General features: G+C 44.2%; 1 protein-coding gene across 1 annotated transcript in view; it reads right to left on the bottom strand.

Annotated features, from left to right (window-relative positions):
- Positions 1–12743: 12743 nt before the first annotated feature.
- LOC147685207 (tumor necrosis factor receptor superfamily member 16-like) overlaps positions 12744–18174 on the bottom strand; it is an 80207-nt gene continuing 74776 nt past the window's right edge. Inside the window, exons 6-7 of the mRNA XM_086941118.1 lie at positions 17374–17519; positions 12744–15728 (exon numbers count right to left, since the gene is read on the bottom strand). Of these exons, the coding sequence (XP_086797244.1) occupies positions 15424–15728; positions 17374–17519 (451 nt within the window). The 3' untranslated portion in view covers positions 12744–15423. The remainder of the gene's footprint in view (positions 15729–17373; positions 17520–18174) is intronic.

Genomic DNA, 18174 nt, shown 5'->3' with positions numbered 1-18174 from the left:
GTTCCGGAGTCTTCCTCAGGGCTATGTACATAGTCCTACGATCTGTCACCGGCTGGTGGCGGAGCATTTGTCTGAAGTGCCCACGAATCCACAAGTTCAGGTTTGTCATTATATTGACGACATTTTGATTCAAGGTGAAACGCAAGACCAGGTGCAGTCCCATTTAGATCAGATCATTGACTGTTTGCGAGCGAAAGGCTGGGAAATTAATCCCGACAAATTACAATCTCCATCCCAAAATGTGAAATTTTTAGGTATTAATTGGCATGAGGGTCACAGAGAAGTGATCCCACAAGTAAAGCGTAAAATACTTGATTTTGCAGTTCCCAGAAACAGGAAAGAGGCTCAATGCTTTATTGGTTTGTTTGGATTTTGGCGTCAGCATAATCCCCATTTGAGTCAGATTTTGGCTCCACTGTATCGAGTCACCCGTAAAAAGAATGCGTTTGAATGGGGTGAACCTCAACAGACTGCTTTTAATTTGGCTAAAGAAGCTATTCAGTATGCCTTGGATTTGTGGCCCGTGAGTGAAGGTGATGTGGATTTGAATGTGTCCGTGGAAGGCTTGTATGCCAATTGGAGTTTGTGGCAAAAGCAGGGCAGACAAAAAGTGCCATTAGGTTTTTGGACCAAGAAATTACCGGAGGCTGGTGAGCGTTACTCTCCTTTTGAAAAACAGTTGCTTGCTTGTTATTGGGCTCTGTTGGATACCGAGCAATTGACCCTAGGCCATGCTGTGATTTTAAGGCCTGAAATTCCCATTATGCAATGGGTTTTGAGTTCACCGAAGTCCCATCGAATTGGACATGCTCAGGAGGCTAGTGTGATTAAATGGAAATGGTACATTCAGAACAGGGCACGTGTGGGTCCGAAAGGTGTGGCAGTCTTACATGAGCGAGTGGCGCAGGCGCCCTCCAATGAGACGGAAAGTGAGTGTTCGGTTCCCGTAGTGCAGGAGTCTCCCATGAAGTGGGGTAAATCATTTGATGATCTGTCCGTGGAGGATAGAAAACATGTGTGGTTTACGGATGGTTCTGCGAAGTTCATTGGTGACAAAAGACATTGGAAAGCTGTTTCATTCAACCCGATTACGCAGAAATTGTTGAGCACAACTGGAGATGGTAAGAGTAGCCAATATGCTGAACTCTATGCAGTTTACCAAGTTTTGAAACAGGAGCTACCTGGCACATGTCATATTTTCACTGATTCCTGGTCCACTGCGAATGGACTAGCGGTATGGTTACCAACATGGCATTCTCATAATTGGGAATTGCATTCCAAAGAATTATGGGGTAAGGAACTGTGGCAGGAAATTTGGGAGTTGCTCCCGCAGAGTACTGTAACAATCTTTCACGTGGATGCTCACACTCCAATTGACTCCCTTGACAAATTTTTCCATAACATTGCAGATGAACAGTCTAAAATTTCTGAGGCAGTGGTGGACATGCAGGATTCTGATTTGGCGGGATTGGCGAAGTGGGCCCATCAGAAAGCAGGACATTTTGGAGAGAAAGCCACTAGCAGGTGGGCTGCCGATAGAGGAATTCATATTCCTTTTTCTTTAATAAAAGATGTCATTCTACATTGTCCCGTTTGTCAGCATTCTAGGAAAAAAGAGGTGCCTCAGATTGTTCGAGGTCACTTACATCGAGGTAAATTGCCCGCCCAAATTTGGCAGATTGACTATATTGGTCCGCTCCCTATGAGCAGAAATTGTCAATATATTTGTACAGTGGTTGACACTTATAGTGGCCTTTTAGTCGCTTTCCCTTGTAAGAACGCTACCCAAGTGAATACCATTAAGACCCTGGAGCTGATTATTTTGTACTATGGTGTCCCATTCCAAATTCAATCAGATAATGCATCCCACTTTCGTGGAAGATTGGTGCAGGAATTCTGTGCGGAAAATAATATTGATTGGGTGTTTCATATTCCATATTACCCACAGGCTTCAGGACTGATTGAGAAGATGAATGGGTTGTTGAAAGAACAGTTGCGCAAGTTGACTGATGACCGTTACAGCCAGTGGAGAGATGTCTTACTTCAAGCTTTATTGATTTTAAATAATCGCCCTTTGTTACATGCTGAATCTCCTTTAATGCGTTTGTTTCCTCCAAATGTTGATGCGAGACCTAATTCTGTATCGAACACTGTCATGTATTGGGAAATTACCCCCGGTGCTTTGGCTCCATGTAGAGCGACCCCAGGTTCCGCAGGCCTCGACCTGCATGCTTTAAATGATGCTAAATTTCCAGGAAAGGATCGAATAATTGTTGAAACTGGCATTGGTGTCTGTATACCTGCCGGTAGCTTTGGATTAATTGCCCCTAGATCTGGCCTGGCCCTGAAAGGTGTACAAGTGCTCGGAGGAGTAATTGACAGTGATTATCAGGGAGAGATTAAGGTTCTCCTGCTTAATAGCAGTGAGACGGATCTGTTTATAAAGAAGTCTGACCGCGTTGCTCAGTTACTGATTATGCCTGTCTTCAGTGGTGAGATCAAAAAAGGCTCTGCCCCAACGTTGCTAACTGTGCGAGGACAAAAAGGCTTCGGATCATCTGATCTTCCTGGAGCTAAGATATGGGTGCAATCGCCTAAAAATCCTCCTGAACAGGCTGATATTATTGCGACCGGTCATGACAATACCGTTTTGGTGATGAAGCCAGGGAAAGATGGCTGGGAAGCTGTCCCAGCTGATAAATGTTACTTACGAGAATGATTAAGGTCTGTGTTTGTATTCTTTCAGATCATTCTCTGGACTGCTGCTGCAGGATGTGTCGGCGCTGGACTCCTTTTGGCCTGCTACGCCGGGAGAGGAGAGGATCCACCGACGCCGGTTGATGGGATAATCCGAGCCCCGCGGTCTGCGTGGGTTACATCGTCCAACTTCTGGATTACACTCGCAAAGCGGGTGACGAACTCTCCGCATTTTTGTCTTACCCCAATGAAATCTGTCACTGACATTTTAGCGACCTGTTTGGTTGCTGTCCCTGCATCTACCGAGACTTTGCGACACATTTTTAATATTTCAAATGCCCGACCTAATGTTATCTTGGGCGACTTTGCGGCTCATGAATTTTGCCCCTTATGTACTGCTCTTCCAGACCTTGATGTTGCTATTCATTCCCGTATTACTACTTTTAATATTACTCCTGGAGATCTATGTTTCATTATGACTTGTGACCCTAAGGCTATTACTGAGTGCTTGAAGCTAAAGCTCCAGGCCGCTACTTCTTTTTCACCTCATCAACGATTGCTATGTTCAAAGAGACTTCCGACTTCATGTCTTTCAGTAAAAAACAATATGACTTGTAAACGATTATTAGTAGCCACTAGCCATTATCGTTCAATGTTACTGCCAGCTGGATGGCTATTTTCCTGCGGGAATTCATCTTGGCCTTATATTCCTGCGAATATTTCTGGTGGCCCATGTGCCATCACTAGATTGAGTTTGCTAATGTTTTCCTCACATCCTACTTCACATTCCCGTATTGTACGTGATTCAATGTCATTGCATGAAGATTGTGATTCCTCTGTTCACCTCTATTCTAGATCAGAATACCTTGGTTTAGCTTTTTCTATTATTGGAGTGCCTGCATTGGCCGTTTATAATGCCAAAACAATCGGCAAAATGGCCTGCTGGATGGTTAAGTCTATTAACCAAACATCCACTGTTTCATCTGACCTCTTATTAGATGCCCAAGGTGAACGTAGAGCTATTTTGCAAAACAGGGCCGCCATTGATTATCTCCTGCTGAAACATGGACATGAATGTTCTGATTTTGAAGGTCTGTGCTGTTTTAATTTGTCTGACCATTCTAAAGCCATCCAATCCCATATTGACAAACTCCACGACTTGACTGCAGAAATTAGACAACATATAGATCAGGGTTTCTTTGACTGGCTTTTTAATTGGCTGCCTGACTTGCATTCTTTACGACAGATTTTAGGAGGGGTTATTGTCGCTATTTGTGTCTTGATAGCTATTTGTTGCTTTATTCAGTGCATCCCTTCCTTGCTCCGATTTTTTAGACTTAGTAAGGGTCGTAGATCAGTTAATTTTGTTTCATATTATTCTTCTACTGATGTTAGCTCCATTTAGTTTGTGGTTAATAGACTGGAGTCAAGGGGTGTAATGTAATGGCTGCCCTTTTGCTGGCCTTTTGGAGAGGGAGAATGATGGAGAGTGACTCCAGCCTATCACCCCTATAGCATAGGGATTAGGACTATAGACAGGGCCCCTGTCTTACATATATTAGGGCATTTTCGTGTCATTTTCCTTAAAGTAGGGCTTATGAATTTAAGTTAGGGGATAGATATATAAGTATTAGTCATGATTTGCTCATTTGCTAACATGCTGGGATATTTTCCAAGGAGCTATGCATATTGTGGGCTCCGTAGGCCTTAAACGAGACAGACTCCATTTTGCTTTCTGCCCGGTAGCTCGAGAAGGCTTTCTACGTGAAGAGTAATGTTTTAGTTTCAAGCTGTTGTTCGCTTGGAGAGAACCGGTTCAGGCTGACCCTTATCGAAGGAATGTATTTTTCTCCACACCGAAGACACAACTTCAGGCCGGCCGGCTGGGAACGTGTCCTTGGTACGGGGAGGTACAAGAATTTGGTGGGCGGCAGGTTACTGGCCGTAACTTTCCATGAAGGAACGGGCTTTGATATTAGCGAAGGTGTTAGTCAGTTTGTCAGTTAGTCCGTAGGCGGCATCTAGCCGTTAGCATCTCTGCTATTAATTATCTCACGGCGGACAGTCGCCATCTTTGAAGTCTTAGAAAGATTTAAGACCGAAACTCTCTGAGAAAGACTGAAGGAGAATTAGCGCGGAGCGCACTGATACAGAGAGAGAGAGATACGGTAGCTAATAACCAGCAAGGTTCCGGTGCCCTGGAGGGAAGCAGACGAGGTTGAGCCTAGCTGTGCAGACGTGTACTTGTGACGGCTGAGGTGTGACTGCAAGGCGAGCCAGGACACAGAGACGAGAAGGGAACCTAGATGACTGCTGAGCCCAGACTTCATATTAATCAGGTGACGTCCGACCAGCTCTAATAGAAACGTGCACTCTAATCTTTACCTTTTCTTTGCAGAAGTTATGTTGCATAGTAATGTGATTCGTGTCTATTGTTAATAAATACCCTAATTCTTATGGAATTATCGTGTGCCTTGTGCTCATGTTCAATAATGGTAAATGTATCTCCTAGTCGAAAGTTGTTTATGTGAACGGATGTGAAATCCCGATCAGGTAAATGGTGATCGAACAAAGAGGGAGTGAGTGGACCTTTGATGCCAAGAGCAGAAAGTACACCATATAATTTGGAACCGTGTTCAAAGTCATTATTATAGTTTTATTCCGAGTAGGTAACTGAGATATTATCCTGATAACTGGTCATAGGAATGTGGTCGCCGTTGATATACGGCGTTAATGAGAGCACTGGGGAGGATTACCAGTGTGTATACCCACTAGATTGTGGCTTGAATAAATGAGAGCACTAGGAGGTCGAACTAGTGTGTAGTTTTGCAGGATTGCAAACCGTTTGGAAAAGGGAGCATTGGGTTCTGCAGGCCCGTGTGCAGACACGCCGGATTGTGTGTCATATCTGCCCTAGGGTAGAACGGTCTGGGTCGGGGTGGCCGCGAGACCAACTGATGTGAATAAGATATTGTAGAAGATCCATATATGTATATTGTCATTCCCCATCCTTAGGTGCGATCTGTATATATATATATATATTTGTATATCTATCCATTGTGAATACGATCTGAGGAGGGAAGGTGAGTACGTTTTGGCTGGGTCATAGGGGCCCCTGGGGCTGATCCCATCTGAACAGAAAATCCAGCCATTACAGGAACACAACGTGGTGCCAGTATGGGACTGAGTTCAGTCAAAGATGAAATCCTGGGCCGAATGCCGCTCAATATCTATGTTTACAACAAGGGGTGGTGAGGGACAGAGTCTCTGAATTAAGCAGAAAGCTCTCACCCAGTCAAGAGATCAGGGCTAGATCCAACACCGTTTTTTAGCTCACTGCACCATCCCAGTTTCAGAACCTGGCTGTATGCAAATTAGTCTGTTCCTGTCCCAGTGCATGATGGGAACAGGGCAAACCAAACTACAAAAGCCAATTCTTACACTGGGAAGGAAACAAGCTCCCGGGGACCGGTTTCTGGCATTACAGCCATCTTCGGCCCGGTTTGCTTGAATCCTGATGGTGCAATGAGCAAGGGTCTCACATCTGAGAATACCCTTCCACGCTTAGGGTGGACAAAAATATTTACAACAAGGGGTGGTGAGGGACAGAGTCTCTGAATTAAGCAGGGAGATCAACTAGACTTGGGACAGTGGGCATCGCCCCTGCAAATAGCAGTTGGAGGCCTTAAATACCTGGGGGTGTTTCTGACGGCCTCACCTGACGTCTCCTGGGAACACAACGTGGTGCCAGTATGGGACTGAGTTCAGTCAAAGATGAAATCCTGGGCCGAATGCCGCTCAATATCTATGTTTACAACAAGGGGTGGTGAGGGACAGAGTCTCTGAATTAAGCAGAAAGCTCTCACCCAGTCAAGAGATCAGGGCTAGATCCAACACCGTTTTTTTAGCTCACTGCACCATCCCAGTTTCAGAACCTGGCTGTATGCAAATTAGTCTGTTCCTGTCCCAGTGCATGATGGGAACAGGGCAAACCAAACTACAAAAGCCAATTCTTACACTGGGAAGGAAACAAGCTCCCGGGGACCGGTTTCTGGCATTACAGCCATCTTCGGCCCGGTTTGCTTGAATCCTGATGGTGCAATGAGCAAGGGTCTCACATCTGAGAATACCCTTCCACGCTTAGGGTGGACAAAAATATTTACAACAAGGGGTGGTGAGGGACAGAGTCTCTGAATTAAGCAGAAAGCTCTCACCCAGTCAAGAGATCAGGGCTAGATCCAACACCGTTTTTTAGCTCACTGCACCATCCCAGTTTCAGAACCTGGCTGTATGCAAATTAGTCTGTTCCTGTCCCAGTGCATGATGGGAACAGGGCAAACCAAACTACAAAAGCCAATTCTTACACTGGGAAGGAAACAAGCTCCCGGGGACCGGTTTCTGGCATTACAGCCGTCTTCGGCCCGGTTTGCTTGAATCCTGATGGTGCAATGAGCAAGGGTCTCACATCTGAGAATACCCTTCCACGCTTAGGGTGGACAAAAATATTTACAACAAGGGGTGGTGAGGGACAGAGTCTCTGAATTAAGCAGAAAGCTCTCACCCAGTCAAGAGATCAGGGCTAGATCCAACACCGTTTTTTAGCTCACTGCACCATCCCAGTTTCAGAACCTGGCTGTATGCAAATTAGTCTGTTCCTGTCCCAGTGCATGATGGGAACAGGGCAAACCAAACTACAAAAGCCAATTCTTACACTGGGAAGGAAACAAGCTCCCGGGGACCGGTTTCTGGCATTACAGCAGTCTTCGGCCCGGTTTGCTTGAATCCTGATGGTGCAATGAGCAAGGGTCTCACATCTGAGAATACCCTTCCACGCTTAGGGTGGACAAAAATATTTACAACAAGGGGTGGTGAGGGACAGAGTCTCTGAATTAAGCAGAAAGCTCTCACCCAGTCAAGAGATCAGGGCTAGATCCAACACCGTTTTTTAGCTCACTGCACCATCCCAGTTTCAGAACCTGGCTGTATGCAAATTAGTCTGTTCCTGTCCCAGTGCATGATGGGAACAGGGCAAACCAAACTACAAAAGCCAATTCTTACACTGGGAAGGAAACAAGCTCCCCGGGACCGGTTTCTGGCATTACAGCCGTCTTTGGCCCGGTTTGCTTGAATCCTGATGGTGCAATGAGCAAGGGTCTCACATCTGAGAATACCCTTCCACGCTTAGGGTGGACAAAAATATTTACAACAAGGGGTGGTGAGGGACAGAGTCTCTGAATTAAGCAGAAAGCTCTCACCCAGTCAAGAGATCAGGGCTAGATCCAACACCGTTTTTTAGCTCACTGCACCACCCCCTTTTCTAAATCGTTTTTGGCCACTATAGGTGTGGCAGGGTATACTCAGACATGAGTCCCTTTCTCACTGCTCCATCAGGATTCAAGCAAGCCGGGCCGAAGACGGCTGAAATGCCAGAAACCGGTCCCCGGTAGCTTGTCTCCTTTCTGGTGAAGAATTGGCTTGGTAGTTTAGTCTGCCCTGTTCCCATGATGCACTGGGCCAGGGACAGACTGATTTGCATATAGCCAGGTTCTGAGCTGGGATGGGGCAGTGAGATAAATAACGGTGATGGATCAAGCCCTGATCTTTGGACTGGGTAAGAGTGGTCTGCTTAATTCAGACACTCTGTTCATCACCACCCCCTTTTCTAAATCGTTTTTGGCCACTATAGGTGTGGCAGGGTATACTCAGACATGAGTCCCTTTCTCACTGCTCCATCAGGATTCAAGCAAGCCGGGCCGAAGACGGCTGAAATGCCAGAAACCGGTCCCCGGTAGCTTGTCTCCTTTCTGGTGAAGAATTGGCTTGGTAGTTTAGTCTGCCCTGTTCCCATGATGCACTGGGCCAGGGACAGACTGATTTGCATATAGCCAGGTTCTGAGCTGGGATGGGGCAGTGAGATAAATAACGGTGATGGATCAAGCCCTGATCTTTGGACTGGGTAAGAGTGGTCTGCTTAATTCAGACACTCTGTTCATGACCACCCCCTTTTCTAAATCGTTTTTGGCCACTATAGGTGTGGCAGGGTATACTCAGACATGAGTCCCTTTCTCACTGCTCCATCAGGATTCAAGCAAGCCGGGCCGAAGACGACTGAAATGCCAGAAACCGGTCCCCGGTAGCTTGTCTCCTTTCTGGTGAAGAATTGGCTTGGTAGTTTAGTCTGCCCTGTTCCCATGATGCACTGGGCCAGGGACAGACTGATTTGCATATAGCCAGGTTCTGAGCTGGGATGGGGCAGTGAGATAAATAACGGTGATGGATCAAGCCCTGATCTTTGGACTGGGTAAGAGTGGTCTGCTTACTTCAGACACTCTGTTCATCACCACCCCCTTTTCTAAATCGCTCAATATCTATGGGCGGTCGGCGATTTTTAAAATGGTCGCTCTCCCGAGACTTCTGTACCAACTACAGAATCACCCGTTCTCCATCTCGCCGCGTTGGTTTCAGCAAGTGAACTCATCTTTGGGTCAGTTTCTGTGGGCAGGAGGTGCGGTGCGTGTGGCCCTTCGTACATGCTTTTTATTCTCGTACTGCAGAGGGTTGGCCACATCGGATATCTTATCATACTACCAGGCGTCTCACCTTCTTATCCTGAATGAGTGGTGGTACGGAGACAGGGGGGACCCGGCATACGCCCTTGAGCGTTACTGGATGGAACCGCACTCGCTTCACACTATACTATACTCGGTGCCATTGAGGAAGGGATTGTCAGGTGTTACGCAGGTGGTCTTTCAGATTTGGCGACAGGCACTGCGCCGCATGGGGTGGTGGGGTAAACTTACTGAAGAGACCCCACTCTGGCGGAATGGCCAACTCCCGATGTTGGCGTCCCTGCAGGGCTTCCGGGGGGGGTGGGATTCTATTGGAATCTCGAACCTGGGACACGTGATGCGGGGCAGGAGCCTTAAATCCTTTCAGGAACTCAGTCAGGAATATTGCATGCCCAGGACACAGTTTTTTAAGAACCTGTAGTTTTGTCATGCTATTACACCCGCATTGGAGGGCCTAGACTCTCTGCCTGAATTTAGCCCATTAGAAGCTAAGGTGTTCATGGGAGAGCTAGAAGACAAAAAGATTTCCCGTATCTATCAGACCCTAGTTGTCCACTGTTCGTCGTCCTTACAACATTTGCTGGAGGTTTGGGCAGGGGAGGTGGGGGAACTAGAGGAAGAAGATTGGCGGGAAGCTCTTGAGGCCCCGAGGGGAGCGGCTATTGCGGTACACCTACGCTTTATCCAATTCAAATACCTGCATAGGGCCTATTACACCAGGGAGCGATTGTGGAAGGCAGGGTTGAATGCGTCCCCCGAATGCCTGCGATGTGGTCAAGCAGTTGGCACTTTCCTGCACACGGTGTGGAGCTGTGACAGATTGAAGCAATGGTGGACTGGTGTTTGGGACTGCCTGTCGGAGGTGCTGGGTTGGGAACTTCCACGTACCCCCAAATTGGGTCTTCTTCATGTCCTTGAAGGGATGGGGGGCAATATATATGAGTCATTTGTTGTTGCTGGGCCTTACGGTTGCGAAGAGGGACATAGCTAAAGCCTGGAAGGATCCTCGGGCTCCCAGAGTGTCAGTATGGAGGCAGGGCCTTGACTTTTGTATGGGACTCGAGCGGCCCGTCTATGAAGCCAGAGGATGCCCCAAGAAACACTACAAGATATGGAAATGGTGGGCAGACTACCGGGGGATTTGGCTGGAACCACCGGCAATACTTGGAGATAATGAGAGGCCAGTGTGATGGTGCCAAGGGGCGTTATGGCACATGGAGTTATAAATATACATTTTCTGATTTTACATGCTACAGAGACAAGGTGACACTGCGTGGGGGGGACTTGGGGGAAGGGTGGGAGTTACGGTAGGGGGAGAGGGGGGGTTGGAGGGTGGTGTAGGGGCTTGGGGCTATGTCAATGTTTTACGGATCGTAATTGATGACGAACTGATTTGATTGCAGTGCCTCCAGGGCTTGGTGTGCTGCGTTTGTATGGTGATACTTCAATAAAAGAGTTGTTAAAAAAGAAAATGTACCATTTGACCAACTTATTTCAACAATTTCTCAATGTGCGAGGGAGGGGAAAGCAGAGAGGAACACCCTCAAACCCTCTCAGAGGCACTTGGGGGGTGCTCGCTGGAATTCGAGCATTGTATTCACCCTACTACTCTGGAAGGTGAACAGCCATCAACATTGAATGCAACCAGAGAATGTAAATGGGGTGAAATGTCAAGAGCAAAACACATAAAAAAAGTTAAAGAAAGGACACACCTTTAGGGTCCTCTCCATGACATACTCTTTTGGCGGAGAGCATCTCAACTTTAACAGCAGTGACTCTTTTACGAGCAGGAGGTTTCGACTCGAGTGAAACTTGGCATTCAATGCAGCTTGAGCACTCTGCCACCTGGAGAGTCAGGTCCCACTTAGGGTTCTTGGTCTTCCTTAGCTTCAATTGCTTTTTCTTCAGTTTCTGCAACTCAGCTACCTTTGCTCAACATGTATTAGCTTTACCATCTCCCATACCATCTACCCATCTATTGAAAAATGACCAATAATTCTCATGCTAGTATGAGTATTCCCAGTTTTGAAAATGTGCAAATATGTACTGTTTCTAAACTCCATAATTTGTACCCAATTCAGAAATACATAGGTGTCTTTCATGCCAATTTTTCAATGTATACATTTTCCAAGAATAATTGCTCTATACCCGGTACATAATAAAATACCATTGCAAGTAGCTGCTCAGTTTTTGGCTCTGGGTTTGTCGGGTTCTTGGTAAACCTACAAGCTATATATCCCCACAACCAGAAAGGTCCAGCGGATGTAACGGTATATTGCTTTCAATGAGCTGTCATAATTACAAAAAGATACAGGTAAAAACGTTGACAAAAAAGGCTGTTTTTTGTTTTAAAAATCCATTTTTTCAATATTTACCTGTTAGTTTCTATAAAGAAACCATCATGGATTTAGACAAATGACCCATTTCTGAATTCAGAATTGTATCTACTTTTCTACAATGTATAGCTTTCCAGGATCCATTATTGCTTTCTTACTCATTTTTACCATTAACTGGGAAGGAGGTTGAAAGCACCAAAAATAGCAAAAATAGGCTAAGTCCCAGAAAAATGCCAAAACTGTGTGAAAAATGTTGGTTCTCTGACAAAAGACTGTCATTTCCTAAAATCTGGGAAATGTTGATTTCAGCCCCCCAAACCCTTTTTTGATAACAGTTGCAGGGAAAAACTCAAAGGCTTTCATTTGCAGCCCGTTTTTCAAATTTTTCTGAAAAAAAAACAAAATTCACTGTATTTTGCTTAATTTCTGGGATCCCTCCAAGGGAATCCACAAACCCTGCGTATCTTTAGAATCCCATGATGTTGGAAGAAAAGGACACAAAATTGGTGTGGATACCTTATGTGGTCAATAAGTTATAGGGGCCTAAGCGGGCACTACCCCAAATAGTCAAAAAAAAGGAGGGGAAAAGGCCTAACAGCGAAGGGGTTAATTAGAAGTTACTGGTTGGGTGAATTCATACATGTAAACAAAATTTCAACACCAGCATGTGTGTATTTTCAGAAACTTATTCGCTGCTATTTGACGAAAAATGCATTATTTTTCACAACATATTTAAAGCTGATATTTCAGTAATACATAATGAGGCGGTAGGGAGATTTATCCGTAATATTATCACCTTTGTCCCGGGGACTTTGCAGCCATGGCTGGTGTGTATTACTCATCAAGAGGCATTCCATATTAACAAAGTCTCCTATACATTAGTGCTTTCAGCCATGCCTATGGAACTGAGGTAATGATCACTGCTGGTAACCTTGCGATGGTGACCACTGATGCAATCTTGTCTGATGTTATCACTATTACAACATTTATAATATTAATAGCCCGAGATGATTTTCATTTATCACAAGTAGGGCTTATTACAAAAAAGGTTGGACGCCCCTGGTCTGGCCGGTCAATGTCAAAATGTCATTACTAAAACACCCAACCACACAAAGAACAAGATCGTAGTTAAGTAGCTTCCATGTTTAGCACTTTTTTGTGCCTTGATGTACAATATTTATTGTATTTCATGTTAAGTTAAGATGAAAATGTAATTTACAGCCATTATAAAAGTATTTAATTATGTCCTTATAAAACCCATTGTTGCCCCCTGCCCCACCCTACCAACAAAGAATCGGACAAAGCTAATGTTTCTTACAACATGTTTTTTGGATAGAATTCAGTTAAGATGAAGAGTCATTCTCGTTTCATTACAAAAAATTGGCAAATTGCGAGAAGAAATATAAAGTATGAAAAAAGACAAAGTATATTACAAGTTCAAGATAGCATCAAAGTCCGGATCACTTGGATGAGCACCACATGTTCATTTAGCGAGGCGTCCATGGGCCAGGTTGCTACAAAATGGAATCACACAGTCCATGGTCCTCTTTGATTTTCTGTCACCTCCGAATAGGACCTCTTGATTAACATCTGATGATCATTGGGACAGAAAAAGCACCATAAAAGCTGAGAAGCGATTGGGGCTTCCAATAGAGCGGGTGAGGAGCAGGCACACATATTCATTACGATAAGGTTAGATGTATGTTTTCACTTAATGTGAAAGGAACACGTTGAGCAGCCATTGAACTGACCCCTGGATAAAATCAAGTTAATGCTTTGAGGGAAGGCACAGATTTCCTATGTCAGTGCTACTGATATGCTAACCCCCAGCTAAGGAACAAGCCAGATGACGCGGTTTGTGATGATGGACATCTACTACTGGAGTTCTCACGCACAAGGGAACTCTGGGTATCTCACATAACAGGGTAGGGCCTCTGGCTTAGTGATCAGTGACCTCATAAATTTAAAAAAATGACCAGTGATCAATTCTTCCTGCTTATTCAAAGGTGCCAAATGATCTTCGAAAGACATTCATGGAATTTGTACAATGCTGAAATCAAGTTGCATCAGTAAATTTCCTGAATAAAGATACTGTTGAGGTCACCTGGGACAAATACTTCCTGGTTTTATACACTAGCCAAAGGTTCGGCTATGATAATTTAACTTAATGAGTTTACTACACAACAATTTGACTAGCTGTTCTGAGTAGTCCCCCCCCCCCCCCCCCCTGGTCTTACAAGTACCATCCACATTCCCTGCAAGTTTCCTTTACATCAACTCTAATGTTTCCAGAAACATGTGTTTGTGGGTTACAAATAACTCCCAAATGTGCATGTGAGGTTAAAAAAAGGGATAACATTGAAAGGATTGAGAATATCTGAAACTCTCTGAATTTAGTGGTACACTGTTCAGCACTCGTGTCTTTCCACACTTCTCTGGAGTGAGTAAAGAGGAGAACTATTTGGCATCAGACACATGATGACAACAGATGCTACACTTTCTGAATTAGCAGAGGAACTGACCACCAGATCATTATAAGACTGAAGGTAGGCCTTGTCTAGGCTATCTCAGCACTATCTTTATTTATATGAGTGCTTCTTTGAAGCATACGTTTTGGCCAGCCTGGGGAAATGTCCTCTTCCTTTCACCGAGAATCACTTGTGATTAACGCACACTGATTTCTTCCCACGTGTGCTTGTGACGTTGTTCAAAGTGCACTTTGAAAACAGGGACACTACACTTGCAATATGAATCAACAATGATACACATTTGTAACAGCACAAAAAACACATTTCAGAAAAACCCAAATGAAGAATTACCCCAATGAAGTCAACATGGAGCTTTTTATCTTCTAGGCACAATTCCACAACAGACAGCTCAACACTGTATGCACTGGTTTGTGTGTTCCACCTCATGTCGTTCACTTTCCAGCCATTGAAGTGGGCATCCATCTTAATCTGAGAACATTCTGCGCTTGGTGTGAGGTGTACAGGCACTGTGGATAAACAAAAAACAGCCCCTTTCTACTAGACGCTACTCAGAAGGGCTTAGCAACAGTAAGGCACTCATAAGTTCAATCACTTTTTTCTAGTTCACTAAGAACAAGTAACAAGAAATCAAAAGTGCACTTGATGTGCCATTTACACTTTCAAGAACCATTTAAAGTATGAGGCCATCACAAACGATACATGTAGATGCTTCCATCACCATTGACAAGGAAGAGGCAACTTCTCACGAAGGATGTTAGGCCAGCAGCCATTGGCTTTGAGGTGTAGGATCATTCTTGGGGGCATCACCGCCCAACATTAGATCTCAGGTTTCTATCCTTGCTGGCTGCTCAAAAGAACTCTGGCTGATGAAAAGAACTGCCACCTTGTGCAGCTCTACAAATGTCACGAGAACCCATGGCGTTACAAAAAAAATTGATTGTCATGTAGTAAAAAGTTTGCTTCACAAAAAAGGCCATGGGTATTTAAACACCATGCTTCGGGGCACAACATCACAACAGAATCAATCTGAAAGGGATGAACATGGAGGAACCAACAAGGCTGATCAACAAGACCTCCAACAACACAGATTTTGAGAAGACCTTGCTCCAGAAGCTGGTCCTATGCCACAATTCCAGGATCTTGCCTGGCACCGATGCAGTCTGTGACAACGACCAACTTGAAAATTCGCACATTATTAGGCCAACCCACCAGGACTTTGCTGTCACCGCAGCACATGCTTTGCGTTTTTGTTCTTCTTCACCGTTAGTCGACAGTGTCTGTATTTAGGATTAGTTATTTATGATGGGGGAACTGTCCACCTTTCAGCCTTCATTATACCACAGAGCTGGCTTCTGATTTACTGTTAAGTTTTTCCACCACATCTGCTCTCTGCATGTTGATTAGGGCAGTGCACAGCACCTCCAGCGTGGCACCCTCCTTGGTAGACCAGTTGGTAAGGAGGGTATGGACAGGTTGTTCACCGCGACCAATGGTATCAATGCTGTCCTCCTCAAAGCCAAGTAAGATAGCCAGGCGTTGCCAGTCTTTGCCATGGCTTAAATCTCCCAGCAGCCTCTCCACTTCTTCCTGCTTGTGGGGTGGAAGGTTAATGTAGAGCTTTGGTTCTGTCTTGTGCACTGCGCGGAAGAAAGGAGAGGTAGTTAGGCAGTGGTCCCGGAGCAGAGCACATATACAAAGTGGTTTAATGATAAAGATAGTAGCTTGATGACATAAGACTCAACAAGTCCAGCTTGTGTTCCCCTTTGACAATGATACGTAGAAATAACGCTGACAGATAAGCATCATGGATCTGGACAGTACAACTATTTCACTACTTGCAACATCATGAACTCATCTCCTATCATTTGTTTATATTCACATCATAATAAGGGCTTCCAATTTTATGGTATTTATTTTTGGGGACATTTATGTCTTATTTATCCATTTTTGTTTTGTTGTCAACCTGTGCAGAAATCTACCTGGCAGTCATAACTAATATCAATCAAAAACACTCAAAAACAACCTAATTCAGATTTTATGCAAATGTAAAAATACAAACTGACAGGAAAATATGGGATTTTATGCCTCTATTTATCTGTAACAATCAGTAAAAAATTATATCTGGAGCCTTTAATATAATTAGTCCCAAGCGTGCACATAGCGTCTTTGAATTGAGGTATTGAGTTTGTCCCAAAAGCCATGCTGTTGAGTAGTATCATGCACTTACAGCCATGGGCTGCACATCAAGTAGAAATAGTGCTTTAAGAACCACAGGGGTTGAATGGGCTAATGGGTTGCTCCAAAGAAGGAAATATGTCTCGTCTTTATCTTGACCTAAAAGAATGTGGTGACAGGCAGTGCTTCAAGTCTAATTAAAAAAAAAAGGTAAGGGTGCTACAAAATAAGCATTGCCTAAGAAGCATCTCTAAGAAACCTCAACAAGAGGCCGGGCCTGTGTAACTAAGGGCCTTAACTAGAGTTATGCAGATGGACCACTTCATCACAAATATGACGCATATCACATACATGTTGCAGCCATGGACTGTGACGGGAAAGTAGGTCGTTGTTTCTTTATCAGTTAAGCACAGAAACAGTGGGTCCATAGTGCCATGTTTTAATTTCAATTTTTTATTCTATTTTGCAGGGTTCCCTCCTAATATTTTTCAGGCACGTTACTGGAATGATCACTGGGTGAGCCCTATCCAAATTTAGAGAAAAAAAAAAGAGGTTACCTTTAGAATACTTGTTTACATTTGACTTTGGCAGCAAGAATATGTTTGAAAGGGATGTTATTCAACAGTTTTGAGAATAACCTGTTCTTCCCAATCCCATGTAACCCGGTGTGTAGAGAGGTGTTACCAGGCTCCACCCCTGGACTGCTGTACATACCCTTGTTAAGCTGGTGAGGCACCACCCCCGTACATACCCTTGTTAAGCTGGTTAGGCACCACCCCCGTATTTTTGCACCATTGCGTAATTTGTAAAGAAAAATAAAAAGTGCCAGGGCCCTTGTCAGTGGGCCACCCCAGCTTGCACCACCCACTATCATTGGTACCACTGCCAGTTACAGTACCAACAGAACTACTAACCATCACCCTCCCACAAGTGTGACATTTCAGACTGTTGGAGGCACCCAAAGCCATAACAATGACATGGGGGCAGGTATTTGTTATTTTTAATATGTACTGAATTGATAAACAACTGTTGTTCTGTTTATCTCTAAATTACACAAACCGTGCACAGAAAAGCACCTGCTCAAATTAAGCACTGCTTTGTACATACCCTTGTTAAGCTGGTGTGGCTCCTGCAGGCTGTGCGTGTCTAGAAAGACACCACTGTCGCTGTGCAGCTTCTCTGTCTCAGGATTGGAGCCCAGCTCCACTGCCCGCGCCTTTGCCAGTTGCTTCTTTTGCTTGCAGGCACTCCAGCTATTCGTCATGAGGGATGGGGCGTAAGAGAGCATGAAAGAGTGAGTATTAACAGAATATCGACTATTTATATAGTCTTATGTATGTTAAAAGAAATCAAATGGTAGAAACAGAAACTAAAACGGTTGCTAAACAATTTTCTTTAAAGAAAAAAACATTTTAAAGATAGTATACAAAAACGTTCACAGTACTGTTAAGTTAATATAACATGTCACGCGTTACATTATGGCCAACACTTTCATGCATAGGAACTGTGGGCCATATGTATCAACACATTTCCCCATAGACACAGAATAGGCAAAGCCCTTTGATACATCTGACCCTGTGTAACATGTGGCTTGCTCCAATTATCCTGCGGCTGCATTAAGAATAATCATTTATTTAGCTGAGTTCTGAACTGCATGTTTCAACCAATAACATTATGTAATTGGAGCAGCTTAATTTAGCTCATCTCTTACATGTTACTTCTTTACGTTATTTTATATAGATGATTACTTCTTTAGACCGTATGTTTTAACATTTCAATCAACAGGGGGATTTTGAATGTATTACTGAAATGCTCCATGATAAACTTCAACAAAATAAGTTAATGAGTGCATATTAATGTTTTAGAGTTTATTATAAATGTAACTTTTAGTCATGACTTATTCTGCTT

Source organism: Lissotriton vulgaris, chromosome 10 (genome assembly GCF_964263255.1).
Source record: "Lissotriton vulgaris chromosome 10, aLisVul1.2, whole genome shotgun sequence".
Classification (NCBI taxonomy): Eukaryota; Metazoa; Chordata; class Amphibia; order Caudata; family Salamandridae; genus Lissotriton; species Lissotriton vulgaris.
Note: the sequence above shows the minus strand (reverse complement) of the source record. Positions and strands in the feature narration are given on the sequence as shown.